The 18,843-nt window shown below is 35.7% G+C and overlaps 1 protein-coding gene across 1 annotated transcript; it reads left to right on the forward strand.

Annotated features, from left to right (window-relative positions):
* Positions 1–175: 175 nt before the first annotated feature.
* LOC113057773 (glycine receptor subunit beta) lies at positions 176–13,351 on the forward strand. Its single transcript, XM_026225284.1, has 9 exons — positions 176–309; positions 629–735; positions 1,650–1,717; positions 4,865–5,091; positions 8,034–8,116; positions 8,364–8,504; positions 8,639–8,791; positions 9,635–9,921; positions 12,916–13,351. Exons 1-9 carry the CDS (start codon positions 188–190, stop codon positions 13,210–13,212), a joined length of 1,485 nt encoding a protein of 494 aa, XP_026081069.1. The 5' UTR covers positions 176–187; the 3' UTR covers positions 13,213–13,351.
* The last annotated feature ends 5,492 nt before the right edge of the window (positions 13,352–18,843 follow it).

The raw sequence follows: 18,843 nt of genomic DNA on the forward strand, positions 1-18,843 counted from the left end.
AAGTCACTGAACAAAGGAAATATTATCAAGATTTTTTTTCTCAAAAGTGTATTAAAATATTGACATGCTATCAGAAAAAAAACACATAATAAAATCATTTAATAACCATTATAGAAATAATGTTAATACAATGGACCTGCTCTTAATGTATGTGTTGTTTCTCTTCCAGAAGCTGAACTGCTGTAATATGAAGGCTGTAAAGGTGATTTTCTTGTTGCTTATCATCTGTCTTTGGATGGAAGGAGGATTCACCAAAGAAAAATCTGCTAAGAAGGGAAAGAAGAAGGGGAAACAGGTTTACTGTCCTTCGTAAGTGGATTCGTATTCAAGTTTTTGTGGCTAATTTGTCATAAAACACTGCTATTGTGCTATACGCATTTCATGTTGACTTTCTGACTATGGGAACTATAGAAACAGCTAATCTGCTCTAATGTTATGTGTACTTCACACTGTGGCAAATGAAGTAACTCACATCGGTCAAAATGTTTGACACTTGATTTGGAAATGCTGTCCTTCACAACAGTATAATGAACAATGAAATAAATTTTAATAAACAGATGAATGAAACTTTAAACATGATTTCACATAGTTTTGTTGCTATTAATGTCCTTGTCTTTGGTCCCTTCAGGCAGCTGTCGTCAGAGGATCTGGCACGGGTTCCGGCAAACTCTACCAGCAACATCCTTAACAGGCTTTTGATCAGCTATGACCCAAGAATCCGACCCAACTTTAAAGGTCAGTGCTCCACTGACCTTTGTAGTGCCATAAATATATATATATATATATATATATATATATATATATATATATATATATATATATATATATAAGTATGAGCAAGATTCATTATGTTGTATTGTCTATCTAGCAGCAGCCCAGAGTCCAAGTTGTGACCCCTAGCTACCACTCAAAACATCATAGCAACTGCCTACCAATGCCCTAGCACTTGTGCTTACCCAAATTACCTAAGCAATAGTCTAGTAACATTTTTTTTTTTAGGCGTTCCTTGCATATATATATTCTTCTGTTGATGCTGTTATTTTTACCCTTTTTTGTTCACTTGTTAGTTGTTACTATTTTTATATTGTCTTTTGCATGCCCTGTCAATTATGTCCAATTACTAAACATTACAAAGAATATTTTATTGTATATGCATTGTGGCAGATACGAAAGTCTAGGTTATGCTACTGTTGGCATCCTTTCCTGATATAATGAAGCAGGTTGTAAAGAGTGAGAACCTCTGTCGCCTTCCTGCTCGCTGGCATTCAGCGAAAACGTGGGCCTTGATGTGGTCTGAGTGTTAAGAGTTCACTGTATGATTCAGTGTTATTACTCCCTATGGCCAGCCAGCTGCTCGTCATATCTGGGCAAGATGAAAGCTCCTGGCAGTCATTAAAGTCAACATTATAATCTTGGGAATAGGAATAGCAGTGGAGTAGTTGAACCATTTTCCTATAATGCAAAGCTTTCCATGTAGTATACATAAAGTGAAAACATATGTTTCATGGTATAAACCAAATAGTTAATGTTACCCGTAATAGTCCGTGAGAATGTGCTGCTTCAATTGTTAGAATGACTTTTGGTGCATCTTGTTTGATGGATTTGATTGATGTGTGGAAATGTACAGTTTGTTTGTGTTTTGTTTTTAGGTATTCCCGTTGAAGATCGTGTGAACATCTTCATCAACAGCTTTGGGTCCATCCAAGAAACCACTATGGTATTTCACATATCTTTTGTCTTTTCATAAACATACTGAGTCAACACACACACACACACAATAAAAATTCTATCATTTTTTTTTCGAAAATATAGGAAATGTTCTATTCTTCTTTTTAGCGTTTTACATTAAACACCAATAGGATAAACACCGCAGCCTGTGTTTTATAGGCTAAAATAAATGCTAAAAAGAAGAATAGAAAATTTCCAGAATAAAAAAAAAAAAAATGATAAGAGTTCGAGAAAAGAAGGTAAAAAGCAATACAAAACAAATAATGTACCGGTTATGTTGTCATTCATTTGCTCTCTAACTGAATGCAATGTTATAATAGGCCTAGTTATTTAATAATAACATTAACATTGAAGCATGTATCTTACTCTGAGGGAGAACGCTTAGTATAATAAAATCACCTAAATAAGTCTTCATGTTAAGAATGAATAGTACACAGACACATTTTCAAAACTGCACAAGGTTATTAAAAAAAAGAAAAAAAAAGCATTCATGAATTATGTTATGAAAAACATTTTACTGTCTAAAGTGAACTCATTTATTTAGCCTAGAAATTAAAATAATAATGATAACTATTATTATTATTATTATTATTATTATTATTATTATTATTATTATTATTATTATACATTTAGGTTACATTTGCATTTGGAAGAAACTTTTATCAAAAACGACTGACAAAAGTGGAACAACTGACTCCAAAGTCAGTCACAGTGCCCGGTTTATTATACAATAATAATCAAGTGCTAAGATTATCACAAATGAAACAAGATTTTGACACACTAATAATCTTTCTTATTAAATCGTTGTATTCCATTATACCCATAGTTGATAGAGAATCACTTAAGACACATTACTGTAGCCCTATTCCACATAATAATATGCAATAAAACAATATACAATATGATTCGTTAACATTTATGTAGGCTAACTAGGAGCTTGCTGCCTGGATCAACTTTATTTGTAATATCACTGTACCAAAAAAATAAATAAAAAAAAATAAATAAAAATTTAAATTGTTCCCTGCATATCGATATGTTTATCAAAAGAAGCTGAACAACAATCAGTTAAAATGTGACATTTGCCAGAAATTTCTTTTTAAAAGATCTTAAAATGTCATTAATGTTGAAATCAATGATTTGACCAACAAAGAAGGTCAGTCTAAAAAACAAACAAACAAAAAAACAGTTTTTAAAATGTCAGATTGTCACAAAACTTCTACCAGACAGATGACTGAATTCATGACTGTGTACTTTATTTCGGGCTCACCGTGTTTACTTAACACTCCACCGGGGAAAAAAAAAAATCAACTCCAGACCCCACAATCTTACGTCTGGCTCCTTATGAGCAGTGACAACCATAAACAACCCATCATGCCAGAGTGTCTTAAGATCCATTGAAAATATTTCCCCTGGAAGCACATCAGAGGGCCACGTTTTCTGCCCAGCACTGCATGGTGTCATAGGTTGAATATAGTTTTGCAGTCACTTCTACAGGAGTGTTGCGTGCCACCAGGCTTTTATAGCATTGCAAATTAGGTCCCATTTTGTTGTTGCATCGTTCTGCTGTGGTTAACCTTTAAACGCACAGGTGGTATACGACAGAAATACAAAAAGGCTATTCACAACCTCTCCAGAGACCTGACTGGTAAGAAGTAGGCCACTTTGCCTACCGCAGCTTATTTAGCACTTTATTACCATTTTGACAGGAAGGTCCAACAAAACAACCCTTTACAGCTAACAAAATATGTTATAAGAATATTTTGGCAACATTAATTTATGAAAACGTTATGTCTAAATGCTCTCTGAATGTTCAAAGCACGGTAGAGGCCCGTTCACACACACAAAAAATGATGACTGACTAATTATAGTCAGTTTCAAAATTGTTCTTAACTTAGAAGAATAGAAAAGTCCACACCACAACTACAGTATAATGATAATGGCACAGAGAAACAATATCACTGGATTCACTTTCAATTTTAGAATTTTCACTATCAATTTATTTATTTCAGCCTATGATTAATAAAAATCAGAATCAGAATGTAATGCATGCTCACTGTATAAAAAAAACAGAACTTTATTGTGCATTGGTGTGGAGATTATGTAGTTACTGTTACTGTTATCTTCTTGGTGTGAATGGGCCTTAGGGGAACATTCCATTTTATTATTATGCAAACATTATAACATTATATAACTTTTTTTCTTCTAAACATTCTAAAACAAGTAGTGTCATTTTTTTAATAAATGGCAACTAAAACAATTAATGTTTTTGTGCTAATGTTTTGAGAACATTATCAAAGACCGGATAAATCTGAACGAACATTCTATTAATGTTACTGGAAGAACATTTGTTCATAACTTTGCGAGAAGTGAGCCGGGATGACACAGTGCCATCCATGGTGTGTGTAATACATCCTGAATGTTCCTGGTCAAAGCCCTGAATGAAAAACAGGACATACCAAGATGTGAATCACACACGCAGGGACAACACACCCAAAAACATTTAGGAACAAATTCACTTGACTCTAGTGCAGCTGGAGTGTGGCCATTTTATTTGGCATGTCATCTGTCTTCACAGTATCAGCGCTAGCAAAACAAGCTCCACTAGAAAATGCCACTTCAAAGGCTTTTACTCACGCAAGTCGGCAGGGAAGCTGGGGCCAATCTGACTTAACGAACCCTGTGTTTTCCCCAGTGTAGGTGCTCACATACAGCGTGAGCCCTCATTGCAGCACCCGTCGCATGCCTCTGATGTTGGCAATGGCTGGAAATGTAAATAGAAGCAGCTCCAAGCGCCACAGCTGCACAACTTCAATACCAGCCATAACTGGAGCCTGGATACTTCAGAGACCAGAGGGTTTTTTTAAACCTCACTCAGAGGTCATGAGAAATGCGGGTTGCTATGGTGATACCTAAGCCACCTGGGCTCCCCTGTCACCCTAAGGACTAATGAGCTGTTTTTGTGTCCAAATCAAGGCTTCTCACACTTCATGTCATGTAACACAAAGACAGGTGTCCGCCCTGCTAACTACCACCCACCCACTCAGAAATGAGTTTTCGGTGTCACAAAATAGTTGATTTTTCAGGCTTGATTGCATGTGTGAAAACTTGAATGGAGATTTTGGCTCGTATTTTCTAGGACTATCGTGTCAACATCTTTTTGAGACAGCGCTGGAACGACCCCAGACTCCGGCTTCCTCAGGACTTCAAGTCGGACTCGCTCACCGTTGACCCGAAGATGTTCAAATGCCTGTGGAAACCCGATCTTTTCTTTGCCAATGAAAAGAGCGCCAACTTTCACGACGTTACTCAGGAGAACATCCTGCTCTTTATCTTCAGAAATGGAGATGTCCTCATCAGCATGAGGTGAGCTTTTATGCTCTCTTCCTGCAAAGTCTATACTCTGTCTTTGCGGATGGTGACAAATGAGGTCTGAATGCTGGTTACACCTACTCACATTATAAAACAAACACAAGAGTTTATCAGATGACAAAGACCTTTTAAAGTGGAAAAAACAAATTACTGTGCAAGAGTTTAATCTGAAGGTATTGGAATTAATGGTTCAGCATGTTCACAAATAATATGAAGCCTGCTGTTACAGAGTAATAAAATATAAAGCTGTGAGATGAATTTTAAAATAAGATACAATGTCGAACTGTGGCATAAAAAGTCACATTATGAGAAATGAAGTCGCATAAACATTTAAAGTTGCAATTACAAGAAGTAATGGTACACATGTGAGATAAACTACCATTTAAAAGTTTGGGGTCCGTAAGATTTTTTAGTTTTTTGGTTTTGAAAGTACAAAAGTTTCTTATGTTCACTAATAAAAAAATACAGTAAATAAATAAAAGTATGAAATCAGTCATATTTCTATTTCTATTCTATTTCTATTTCTATTATAATTTGAAATAACTGATTTCTATTTTAAAATGTAATTTATTCCTGTGATGTCAAAGCTGAATTTTCAGAAGCCGTTACTCCTGTTTTCAGTGTCACATGATCCTTCATCCTAATCATTCTAATTTTCTGATTTGGTGTTTAAGAAACATTTAATATTATTATCAATGTTAAAAAAATGCTTAACATTTTTTTTGTTGAAACTGCAATACTATTTTAAGACTCTTTGATGAACAAAAAGTTCAAAAGAACAAGTCTTTACTGTCTCTTTTGAGCAATAAACCTTTGAATGGTATAGTGTACATAAAATAATAAATCACAAAAAATAAATTCACAAATTCAGAAAATGTAAAATAAGTGTCTTTAACAGTACTGAATATATATAATCAAAATAACATATATAAAATACATGTTTAAATGACAAGGAACAGTGACTTAGCCCTCCTCCAAGCTCGTCTTCATTATTTTAATAAACCTCAGGGGACTTCAAGTGATCTGAGAACTGGAGAGTCTATACATCTGTTGACCCTAGGATTTCACCTCACCACTGACACCTAAATAACAGCTCCTGCTATTTGATCCCATGTGAAAGACCTTTATTAGTGGTGGACACCTCTGTCATTATCGTTCCACTTCTCTATCTGCAGGTCCTGCTGAGTGAATGAAGCTCTCAGAGACTTCTAGTAGTCAGTGACCACACCTGCTGTAGATCTGTCCATGCAGTGCTATGGAAATATTATTCTAATTTGCATCTTTTTTTTATTTAGCAGGAGTTTATTAACACAGATTGATTTAAACAAACAGTTATTTATAAGGGTAAACAATTCCACAAGCTGTAATGCTCTACACAAATATGAGTTGTAACTGTGGTCCCCATGCCAGCCGGGCATTGGACAATTTAGGGTAAAGATACAATCTAAACCCTGGCACAGAGCCATTTCAGTCTGGATGGGAAGTGTGTTTAAGAGCATCACATTTTGCTGTTATGTCTGAGGCAAATGTATTTCCATAGTGTTTTTTGCATGCCACCCGGAACCCAGCATGAGCTGGGTGGTCTTCCGTGATCCCGTTCTCACTTTTGGCATCAGCCCAGGATGCCTTGCCCTGTCTCTGGGTATGTGTGTGGCAGGGGATTACTGTCTTAATGAGAGTTTTTCAGAAAGGAACAAGAGTGTTTATTTCATATTGTACCTCCCTGAAACTAATTGTGCCTTTATTCGTCCATCGGCCTTCAACTTCCTCAAATACATGCATAGATTTTACCTTTTGTATTTTTCTTATCTCTTATTCTTCATGAAACTGACACATCTTACACCCCCCCTCACACACTTATTACTTTCAATTTCTTTTTATCCCCTTGCTCCCATAACCTCTTCATTCTAAATGCCCAGTGTCATGGAAAAAATAGAATATTAATACATACTAAAATAGTATTTCAGTGATACACAAATAAAAAATGTATATGCTTAAGTCAAAATGTCTATTATATTGGACATTATATATAGAAAAATAAAACGTAAAAATACAAATAAAAGCTTAATACATAATAACAATTAAAAATTTTCATAACTAAACATTGTTTTGAGCAAGATTATATGATGGACGCAATGTTTATTTTCATGAAGAATCTTTATTTTGTATCTTTGTGTGCCCCGTCTTTTCTCGTCTGACCCCATATACTTCTCAACCCTCGTCTCTCTCTCTTCCTCTCAGATAATATGTACGTATAATGCACCATAAAGATACATCTTAAACAAAAACATATTTTAGAGGGAAACGTTCATTCTCTCTAACCTCTCCCAGGTCTATACAAAAATATCTTGGTAGAGTGCTTCAGTTTGTGCACTCAAGCGCTGTGTGGCCTCACTGGTGTAAAAAGTAGCTCTTTGCTGCTTTTTAGACTGTGCTTGTCAGATTATGGCAGAAAACCAAAAAGCTTTCATGTGTTAATGGTGTTTTAAATAAATATGCCTTGGTGTGCATGCTGTGCACAATAATGGGAACTGCATGAAGAATTTATCCCACTGTTGGGAAAGACCTTTTATGTGACATCTATGAAACCAGTTAAATTTGGATTGACTTCAAGTGATGCAACCTGGTGATAAAATAATCTTGGCAGAAATCTTTGCAATGTTGCTGAATATATTCTGCATGAATCTTTAAATCCAGTAAGTGGGATCCGTTATTTTCCTATTTCACCCCTTATTAATGTCTATGGTTTTAAAATTAAATGTTTACCAAGTGCAAATGGATATGATATTTATGAGACCATATATAATGGTAGTGTATATTAGGGAAAAGCAATGTAAAATGCCCCATTTAAAATTAAGACACAAATTCAAACTTGTTCAGACTACTGCATGACTCATTGTCTGGTACTCAAATTTGCTTATTCTCTCCTTTCTCAGGTTGTCTGTTACCCTCTCTTGTCCACTGGACTTGACTCTTTTCCCCATGGACACCCAGCGATGCAAAATGCAGCTTGAGAGCTGTACGTGAATATGAATACAATCATTTAGAAGTATCTGATTTGAAAATAATAAAAGGAAAAAATGTTTAAATGAAAGGGAGGGGAATTTTGTTTTTATGCTGCCATTTTTCAGACTTGTTAGCTAAAACTAAATATCAGAGTTCAAAGGATCATGAAAAACAATCTGGGAATCTAACAGTTATTATTATTTGAAGTTTTTTATTTATTATTTGAAATTTCTTATGTGTGTGTCTGTGTGTGTGTTTAGTCGGCTACACCACAGATGACCTGCAGTTCATGTGGCAGTCTGGTGACCCTGTACAGATGGAAGAGATTGCTCTGCCTCAGTTCGATATTAAACAAGAGGACATTGAATATGGCAACTGCACTAAGTACTATGCAGGGACAGGTAAAACTAATGTGTACATAAGATCTCTCTGGTCTTGTTAAGGAGGTAGCTACTGTATTAGATGCAATTCCAGAAAAAAAAACAAATACAAATTATGTCCATTAAATGCAACCTTTTGTACTTTTGTATGATAGGCTACTACACATGTGTGGAGGTGATTTTTACTCTGAGGAGGCAGGTGGGCTTCTACATGATGGGTGTATATGCTCCCACCCTGCTCATCGTCGTCCTCTCCTGGCTCTCCTTTTGGATCAACCCTGACGCCAGCGCTGCCCGTGTGCCTCTGGGTACTCTTTCCAATCATCCGTCCTGCCACAAGCATCTGCACCTCATCTCATGTCTCTGTGGAGGCCTGTACCCCCATAATCGACCTCATCCTTTACATTTTTCATTTCCTATTTTCATCAATGTAACATCCACCAATGAATCTTTTCAATGGCCCTGATTTTACATCAGTGCGGCGCTTCTATCCCCTCCAGCACTATAGCTATACACTATACAAGAAATATAATGCATGTCCAGGATATTTCCGTCAGCATCAGCTGCAGCCCACAGGCATTATTTATTTATGGGAGGTCAGTGAGAGAAGATTATCTGAGATGCAAAGAAGATTATGCAAGATGCCATGAGATGTGACAATTTCTAGTACTTTCCAATTATAGCTAAACACTGCTGATAAATGCATGCACTGTTTTCATGGAATATGCTTTTTCTTCGTGCACTGGGTTGTGTTTCATGGGTGGACATTACAAAATATCCGCAAATCCTCTGCTGTGATTTGGTTACGATTTTTCCTGCGATTCCATTGGTGATTCCAGTACCACCATCATTCTGTCCACATCATTGTCACTGTCACAATATAATGTGATTACATCAAGTGCCATCTCAAATTGCCGCTGTCCATGGTCATTTCAGGTCAGTCATTTATTACATTTTGTGAGTGTTTGGTTTGTGTGTGTGTGTTTATACAACTATTTAAAATATCTGCTCACTGCTCTAATACTGTTACAGATGCCTTAATATTATGTTTTATAGTCTGCTCTGGTAATATCTTTGTAAACGATTCAGATCAATGTGTTAGCCCATCTCTCCTCAGCTCATTTGATCTAATGACCTCTCTCTGTCTGCAGGGATACTGTCAGTGCTCTCGCTCTCTTCTGAGTGCACATCCCTGGCCTCCGAACTGCCCAAAGTCTCCTATGTAAAAGCGATTGACATCTGGCTGATTGCCTGCCTGCTCTTTGGCTTTGCCTCTCTAGTCGAATATGCTGTGGTTCAGGTAATGCTTAATAGCCCTAAACGGCTGGAGGCGGAGAGAGCAAAGATTGCTAGCAAAGAGAAGGCGGAGGGAAAGTCTCCTGCTAAGAACAACATCAATGGCATGGGAAGCACCCCTATACACGTCAGTACACTACAGGTCAGAAACAACCTGATGACTTTGTATTCAAACAAACTGATTATACTAGTGCTAAGTCAGTTCAAAATAATAACAAAAAACACCTTGGGTAGTAACTTATTGTGTTACTGTGATGATAATCTAATTGTTTAGACAAAATCAGGTGTTTTTTTTTTTTTAATCTTACTGTACTCTAGTTTTCCCAACTCATACCACCACTATATGGTGGTACCACAGTAATATTTTGTCACCACCATTTATAGTCAAAGCATGTACAGTTAATATACACTATTTTCAGAAGTTTGGGGCAATTTAAATTTTTTTTAAAATAAGAAATTAATACTTATATTCATCAAGAATGCATAAAATCAATCAAAAGTGGCAATAAATATATATGTTATAAACAATCTCTGTTTTGAATAAATGCTGTTTTTTTTTTTTTTTACTTCTTGTTCATAAAAAAAATCTTGAAAAAAGGTATCCGCAAAAAAATAAAAAATAAAATAAATAAATAAAATTAAGCAACACATACATTTTTAGATGCGATGATTGTAAGAAAAATTATTTTGAGCATGATTTCTCGAGGATCATGTGACATTGAAGATTGGAGTAATGACTGCTGAAGATTCAATGTTACAATCACAGGAATAATCTGTATTACTGTATTTTTCATCAAATAAATGCAGCCTTGGTGAGCATAAGAGACCCCTTTCAAAAACATTTAAAACATTTTTACCAACACCAAACTTTTGAAAAATAGTGTGTATACAGTATAATAATATTAATACATATTAAAACTAATTAATTTACATTCATAAAAATGTAATATAAATGTAACATATTGTTAATTTATTTTATAAATCTTAATATATAAACTATATTTTAATTTGTTAATGCATTCATTCTAAGTATTTGCTATTCCATAACAGTATGCCATATAGAGACACAAGTTAAGCAGCACACGGGCACAGACATTGTGTTTAATGGGCGATTTTGCCTTTTCAAAGAGCTCATTTTTTTTATTATATTTTATTGTATTCAGTTGCATTGCTCTCCTTGTAGTTATATAATCTTAAATTATGCACTGCGCTGCTAATGTCAGGTCTGCATGCAAAAATGTAGGTGGGATAATCACAGTACTTCATGTTCTTCAGAAAACAGACAACTTTATAGCAACAATTGGAAGAGGAGCTTGGAGGCAAGGATAGCCTGACAGACAGGAGAAATAGGCTGAATAATGTGGTCTGCTCTAGTCTATTATATGCTTTAAATGGGCCCCAGAGGGAGGCTTGAGGAAGCGGTGTGTTTTCAACCATTGTCACACATTTACTCTTAGGATGAACCTTCAACAGCTACGAGAAGAACATCTGACCCCAAATTAACCCACATGCTCTTTGCACAACCCCTGCAAGTTACTGACCTCCAAAAAAAAAAAGCCTCATTTATTGCCCTGAATTAGATCTATTTGGACGCGTCCCAAGGCTTGTTTGCTGCCACTGATTCTCCAGCCATCTCATGGCTGTTCAGACATGCTGAATGCTGTTAAGCAGGCAGTATTTATCAGAAGCATATGAAAGCTCCAATGCTGTATTTGACAGACAGCTTCCTAAATCCATGTATGTGTCCTCACAGAATAGAAAAGATATCAAACTGTTCGAGGATTTAAGTGTTGTGTTCCCAGTGGGAAGTAGTGCAGTCCAGCACTGCATGGCTTCTGCCCCTGTCCACACATCCAGAACTAATACAACGGACAAGTTGGCATTAAACCATCAGACATCAGATATCCAGACATCCCTCTGTTAGTCAGAGAGAGAGAGAGAGAGAGAGAGAGAGGACCAGACAGTGTTATGTCACATCTGTTTGTAACGCTTGTCCTGGTCTATTTTGATGCAAGGTAGGTGTTTCTTCACAATACTTATTTTCTTCTCCTGTTGTTCCTGCGTGGGAGGCCATGCAACACTGCCTCTGCCCTATTAGAGCTTCAGTAAGAGCCAAAAATAATTGCCTGTCCTCAAAATCTCCCTTTCCCAGCAGTTCATAGTGTCAAGAGAAAGGGGAGTTCTAAAACAAAGAGATAAAGAGTTATGTGCATCTACTTGAGAGATTAAAGTTTGACAAACATTTAATCAGATTTGGTTGTTGAGTTGTGTGATTCCGGAATGAGTATTATAATGCATAAATGATCAACCTGCCAGCTATCATTTCTTCATTTATTTTAATGATACAAATTAAAATACCCAAGTTTGTAGTTAAAAGGGATAGTTCAGTCAAAAATCAAATCCTGTTATCAATAACATTCACATTGATCCAAACCAGTATGGTTTTCTTTCTTCAGTAAAAGCAGAACTACACATATTTACATAAACTAACATAACTAGCCCTAATTCACACTTTCAACAACACTAGTGTATAATTACGGAGTCCCGCACATGACATGCAGGAAAAAAATATTAGGCTAAATCGTGTGGACGATTTACAAATTCGTTCCCTAAATGTACTAAAACTATTACTATTTCGTTTTCTCGATTAGCTAAATCGTGCGCACGATTATGCCTCTTACCAAAGCAGCCTGCTGCGAGCTTTAGTTTAAATATTGCATCACGATAGAATCAATTTGAGCATTATTTAAACCCGGATGATTGTAACCACTCTCAGCTCATCTTTCTGTAGAACACTAGCGTGTCTCCGAAATAGTGATAACACTCACTGCCTTCTCTAGTGCAGCTCAACCAGGTCTCATCCCATTCGTCGATATTTGTGATATCACAAATCCCGGAAAATATGTGTAGTCAGAACGAGTTGTTTGTTGTAGTTATTGATTTCTGTTAAATAATATATCTTCTTTTGAACTAGGCTTTGTAACTTTGCAGATCATTACAGACCTACTAAAGTTGAAAAAATGAAAAAGCATAATAGAACCCCTTTAAATAAAAATCACTCCAAATGTCGCTGAGATCTGACATGTTTTCTCTTTATTCATCTTTTTCTCACTCTCTCCCTTTTTATATCTCTCAGGTGACGGAGACAAGATGCAAAAAGGTATGCACCTCCAAGTCGGATTTGCGCTCCAATGACTTCAGTATCGTAGGCTCTCTGCCACGGGACTTTGAACTCTCAAACTTTGACTGCTATGGCAAACCCATTGAAGCTGGTAATGCTTGCGGTAAATCGCAAGCCAAGAACAACAAGAAACCACCACCTCCTAAACCTGTCATCCCCTCGGCAGCCAAGCGCGTAGATCTTTATGCTCGTGCGATCTTCCCATTCTCCTTCCTTTTCTTTAATGTTATTTACTGGTCTGTGTATTTGTGATTGCGTAAAGTTGAAACTGCTTCCATTCAGCTAACTTTTCCCTCCTTTGTATTGTTTCGGTCTATATAATTTGTTTCTCAGACATCAAACGGAGCAGTTTTGCCACTGATGTGCAGACAGAGCGAAACTATGGATAAAAAAAAAAAAAAAAAAAAACTGTTGCTTATAAAAAAAAAGCAACATTTTTGAGTAGAAAGAACAGAGACAATTCTTAAAACTTTTGATTTTCAGACCTTATATTTCATTTATGCACAAACCTGAGAGAAATTATTATGAACGTGCATGTGAAAATGGAATATATAAATATTCATATATTGTATTTAAAATATATAATATTATTTTTGACCTACAGATCAGCTGTTAAGGTGATGTTGAGACATTTGTACTGATAACCACTGCCATAAGAACTGTCTTTTGATGATGTTCCTATTACAAGCAATTACAAGCAATTACAAGCAAGTGTATATAGAGGAACAAAACCAAACATCTCCGCTGCTTGTCAATAAACAGCCCAATGACTCAGCTGACCTCATGACCTATGAGTCTTTTTCTTACTTATATCTCTCCCAAGCTCATCATATTCTTATAAGTCAAATTAGAAATAAAATCTAGAAATGGAAATAAACTTTCTGTAAAAAAAAAAAAAAGTAATAATAATTAGAGTTGAATTAACAACAAATAAAGCTAAACAAAATAAAAATAAATGATTTATTGTTGTATCATTTCCTTATAAACCACAGTTAAATATAGGCTACACATCCTCATGATTCCCAAATGTTTTGACCAAACACACAAAATTGTATTATTCAAATGCAACATTTAAATGTAGAAATAAAAAAAATGTGTATTAGATAGTTCAAAGATTAAAGCAACTGTATGTAGCTTTTTACATTGAAATCAGTTTCAAAATCTTCTGAATGTTTACTAGCTTCTAATTAAAGTGAAAGGCTTCTGTCTCCTTCCCATGCTTCCCTTCAAATACAGAGTTCTGGCATGAAAGGTCTAACTCAATCTCACCTAATGACATCATTATCACATGGCACAGCTGATTGGCTCTCTCCTGTATCAGTAGCCATTACGCTCGCTGCTCAACATTCAAATATATGGCTAGTGTTTGATGTAGAGGTTGCAGCTTGCATCAGGGACCCTCCACCTTCCTCTGCTCCTGTATAGATCTGCTATGATGTGATTCATGTATGCTATATGGGGTTTATTTCATGTATTTTGTATTTGCAGCAGCACTATTGCTTTGTGGATGTAATGGCAGTAGCAAATCTCTGTACTTGCTCTGCCGCAGCAACAGCGTAGCAGATCTATTCTGCCCAAACCAAATGCGTTAACATATGAACATTACAATCCCAATCTCTTCAAAAGTTGTCATGACAGAAATGTCTGTTCTGGGTACATTATAGTGTGGTGAGAGGAACAAAATTCTGCGAAATGGGCAATTGCTTTAAAGCAATTAATTTTTACTCACTTAGGGGGCCCCAAAATCGCAGAAATTCCCAAAACTATAAACTTACTATAAATTGGAGTATGAAAGATAGAAGCTGCATCTTTTTTTAAAGCCTTAATATCAAAGTTAATTTACCCGAAAAACTACCAGCATTTTTTCATGAGTGCTGTTTAAAAGTTCTTGCTAATGTATTGTAATGCGTGTTACTAGCATGAAACCTAAGACATCAACACACAGCTGTCTGGGAGTCAGGGTCTGAACTGTTCCTGCAGATTGACCTACTGGTGTCTTTGCACTAGTCAGAATATAAAATGTGTCTGGAATGTAATGAAGTGTGCTAAATGGAGAATGCTCCACCCCTCCCTAGCTGCCACATTCACAGAACAAATACTGTAGGCCATGCAAATAAATTTTATAAAAAGAGAAACCTGAATTAGTTTATATAAAAAGGGAAGGGTAGGATATAAGTGTCTTGAACCTGACCAGATCCCCCCCCATATTATCTTTGTGGTATATACACTGTTGCAGAGCATGTGTCTAATGCTTAGTTAGTTGCCATGGCAACAGACACCGAGACAGCTAGTGTGTGATTTTGCTGATATATTTTCAAGGGTTGACTGTGTCTGGAGCCAGGTCTACTTTTGAAACCTTTAAAGCAGTCCCATCAGATTCAGACAGCTGAGGAAATCCTTTTCATCACCCAGTGTTTTTTTTTAATATCAGGACCTTCATCTGGACAGGTTTTTGATGAGCTATTATCTATTTTAAGTAGCCTACTTTTAGTTAAACTTGATTAAAGCCTCAGACTTCAAAATTTTAAGATGCACTACAGAGCCCCCTAGGGGTACAACTTCTGAACTTACTCACTAAAGAGTCGGTATAGTTGTACAGTAACAGTATACATATCAAAATCACACAAATGTGTGAAGGAGTGTTGAAAAACAGTTTTGTAGCCAATTACTTTATATGTATTTCCTCCCTTTGAGCATTGTACAGTGATATCCTCCTCCACAGTTATTTGACTAATTACTGTGGTAGAGCGGCTGCTTTTGTGTACTATGTAGACAGTCTAGCATTGATGTATAATCATTTGCATTTAAATTTATTCATTTAGCTGACGCTTTTATCCAAAGTGACTTACAATTGCTATATATGTCCGAGGTCACACGCCTCTGGAGCAACGGTTAAAGGGATAATTCACCCCAAAATCAAAATTATGTCATTAATAACTCACCCTCATGTTGTTCCAAACCCGTGAGTTTATCTTCGAAACACAGTTTAAGTTATTTTAGATTTAGTCCGAGAGCTCTCAGTCCCTCCAGTGAAACTGTGTGTACAGTATATTGTCCATGTCCACAAAGGTAAGAAAAACATAATCAAAGTAGTCCATGTGACATCAGAGGGTCAGTTAGAATATTTTGAAGCATCGAAAATACATTTTGGTCCAAAAATAGCAAAAACTACAACTTTGTTCAGCATTGTCTTCTCTTCAGTGTCTGTTGTGAAGGAGTTCAAAACAAAGCAGTTTGTGATATCCGGTTCACGAACGAATCATTCGATGTAACCGGATCTTTTTGAACCAGTTCACCAAATCAAACTGAATTGTTTTAAACGGTTCGCATCTCCAATACGCATTAATCCACAAATGACTTAAGCTGTTAACTTTTTTAATGTTGCTGACACTCCCTCTGAGTTCAAACAAACCAATATCCCGAAGTAATTCATTTACTCAAACAGTACACTGACTGAACTGCTGTGAAGAGAGAACTGAAGATGAACACCGAGCCCAGCCAGATAACGAACAAAAGACTGACTCGTTCTCGAGTCACCCCTTTGAATATATGGATATCAGCCTTTGAATATATGGATATCAGCCTTTGAATATATGGATATCAGTCTTTCAATATATGGATATCAGCCTTTGAATATATGGATATCAGTTTAAAATGTACAAAAAATCACTCTCGAATCCATATCAGTCATTTTGATATTACAATGCACAATATAATAAATTATTTTTGGTATATTGGTGTGCTCTATTGATAGTCGAAGCAGGGAAATTTAAGTTAGAAGACAGAGGTGAATAATATCTAATACAGGTAAAGCACTCTTCAAAAATGTGTCTCAACAGTTACAAAGTTATTTTCAGCAGCTTGCAGTTGTGCTTGAGCGTGACACTACTCAGTGTGTGTTTCCAAGCCCACCCACACAGGTTCGCCTCTGAGTTTTCCCCATGATTGCTGTCTCAGACATTGTTTAATGCATCTTGTTGGATTCCTGCTGGTTATCTGTCCTCCCACCCCACCAGTCAATTCACTCTGTAACCTATATCACATAGACTACTGCCTAATACAACCTGAACACACACTGGGTGAGGTGGGGGTGGAATGACAGCTTCTTCCTCCTTGCAGTTTCCACACCCAACACTGCCCTTTATTATAATTATAATATATAGTGACATATCTTTAGCTGATGTTATTAGGTTTTTAAGACACTTGAGCAATATTTTAGTTAAAGATGTTTCTCTAAGTCAGAAGGAGTGGAATCAAAAAAAAAAAAATGGAAGCATCGTTCCCAATACTGAATTTTCCAGTGCCACTGTCTCTCATCCACGCATGAGTGAAGTCATAGTGTGAAGAGGACATTTTATCATGAGCTGAGACTGATGATAAGGTTACTTGCAAACACCCAGAGATAGATGGACTCACTTTTTTGATATGGAGTGTGTGTGTCCATGACAGTGTGTGCAGAAATTTGGGTGCTTGAAAGGGGTGGCATCTTTCAAATGGAGGCATGACAGAACTGGATAGGGAAAGAATGGGATGAAATGATGTGTGGAGGAAATGGATAATGAGAAGTCATTTTTTCTGCCTCTTTTTGTCTTTTGCATTCTTCATTATTTCCTCTGATTTCTTCAAGACATTAATACTTTCAACAAAGATGCATTGAATTGACAAAAAGTTAAAATCAATTAAGGCATTTATAATGTTACAAAAGATTTGGTAACGCTTTATAATAACTTTCATTTATAAAGCATTAGCCAACATTATATAATGCTTAACATATTATTTGATAATATATTCACATTGCTAGAAATATGAGATAATGTGCTTGATAATGTTTACTAATGAACTCATTAGACATTACATAATGATTAACATATGATTATTTAATGTAAATTTAAATGCTTACAAATGCCAGTAAGCGTTCAGTTCATATGATCTTCATTTGTTGGTCTTTGTTTGTTGTGTAGACCTTTACTTACAAATCTTAACAAATAATCTATTAATTATTTGTTCATGTTTTTGCAGTACCCAATCTAAAGAGGAAACTATTCATCATTTGCAAATGTTAAATGTTTACTAATCATTAATACCTCTATGAGCAGTTATCTCAGTGGCAAAAAGTGTCCAGAAAAACCTGAATTTACCCTATTCACGCACCTTATTCACGCATCTTTACCAATCATTTATGAATCATTTGTTTATGTTTTTGCAGTAGCTGATCTAAAGTTGAAACTATTCATAATTTGAAAATGTTTATAAATGATTATTAATCATTTAGTATCGTTATGGGCACTGGACTTTTACCTGTCCCTAACCTTACCCCATCCCACCTCGATAGCAGGAAAAGTGTTGTGCAATAACACAAGCCTTTAATCATTTTATAACATCTGCTAAAATCATTTGTAGATTTTTAAAAAAGTGCTTGATTGTATGGAATTGAAGGTTTAATGATATTCGTAAGCATTTTAACTTACATGAAATAATGATTTGTTTGAACATGATAAAATGTTAAATAAATGTATTAGCAAACATGATCAAGATCATCTAATTTCTGACTCTTTGAATATTTATTAACTAATGATCGATTAAGCATTATATAATGTTTGTCAATGATTTATTAATGAAAGTTATTATAAAGTGTTACTAAATATTTATTTTTACATTTTTTTCTTTTGAGAATTCTATTTATCAAAGAATACTGAGGGAAAAAACAGCAGCAAAACAGTTTTCAATATTGATTAATAATAACTGAGCACAGATAATAGGACCATTTGAGCAATTTTTTTCAGTGAAGTGTACATTATCTTGGTCTGTAAAATATATGATATGCCTTGTGTACTGTTTTCGACAAAAGAAAAGCCAGAAAGACAAACATAGTAGCCTGTGATA

This window comes from Carassius auratus, chromosome 39, assembly GCF_003368295.1.
Source record: "Carassius auratus strain Wakin chromosome 39, ASM336829v1, whole genome shotgun sequence".
Classification (NCBI taxonomy): domain Eukaryota; kingdom Metazoa; phylum Chordata; class Actinopteri; order Cypriniformes; family Cyprinidae; genus Carassius; species Carassius auratus.

Excerpts from the sequence above, each read along its gene's own strand:
- LOC113057773 (XM_026225284.1), top strand. The coding sequence starts at position 188 with ATGAAGGCTGTAAAGGTGATTTTCTTGTTGCTTATCATCTGTCTTTGG. Across the intron at positions 8,117-8,363 it reads CAAAATGCAGCTTGAGAGCT|TCGGCTACACCACAGATGAC; the intron begins GTACGTGAATAT and ends GTGTGTGTTTAG. Across the intron at positions 8,505-8,638 it reads TAAGTACTATGCAGGGACAG|GCTACTACACATGTGTGGAG; the intron begins GTAAAACTAATG and ends TTTGTATGATAG.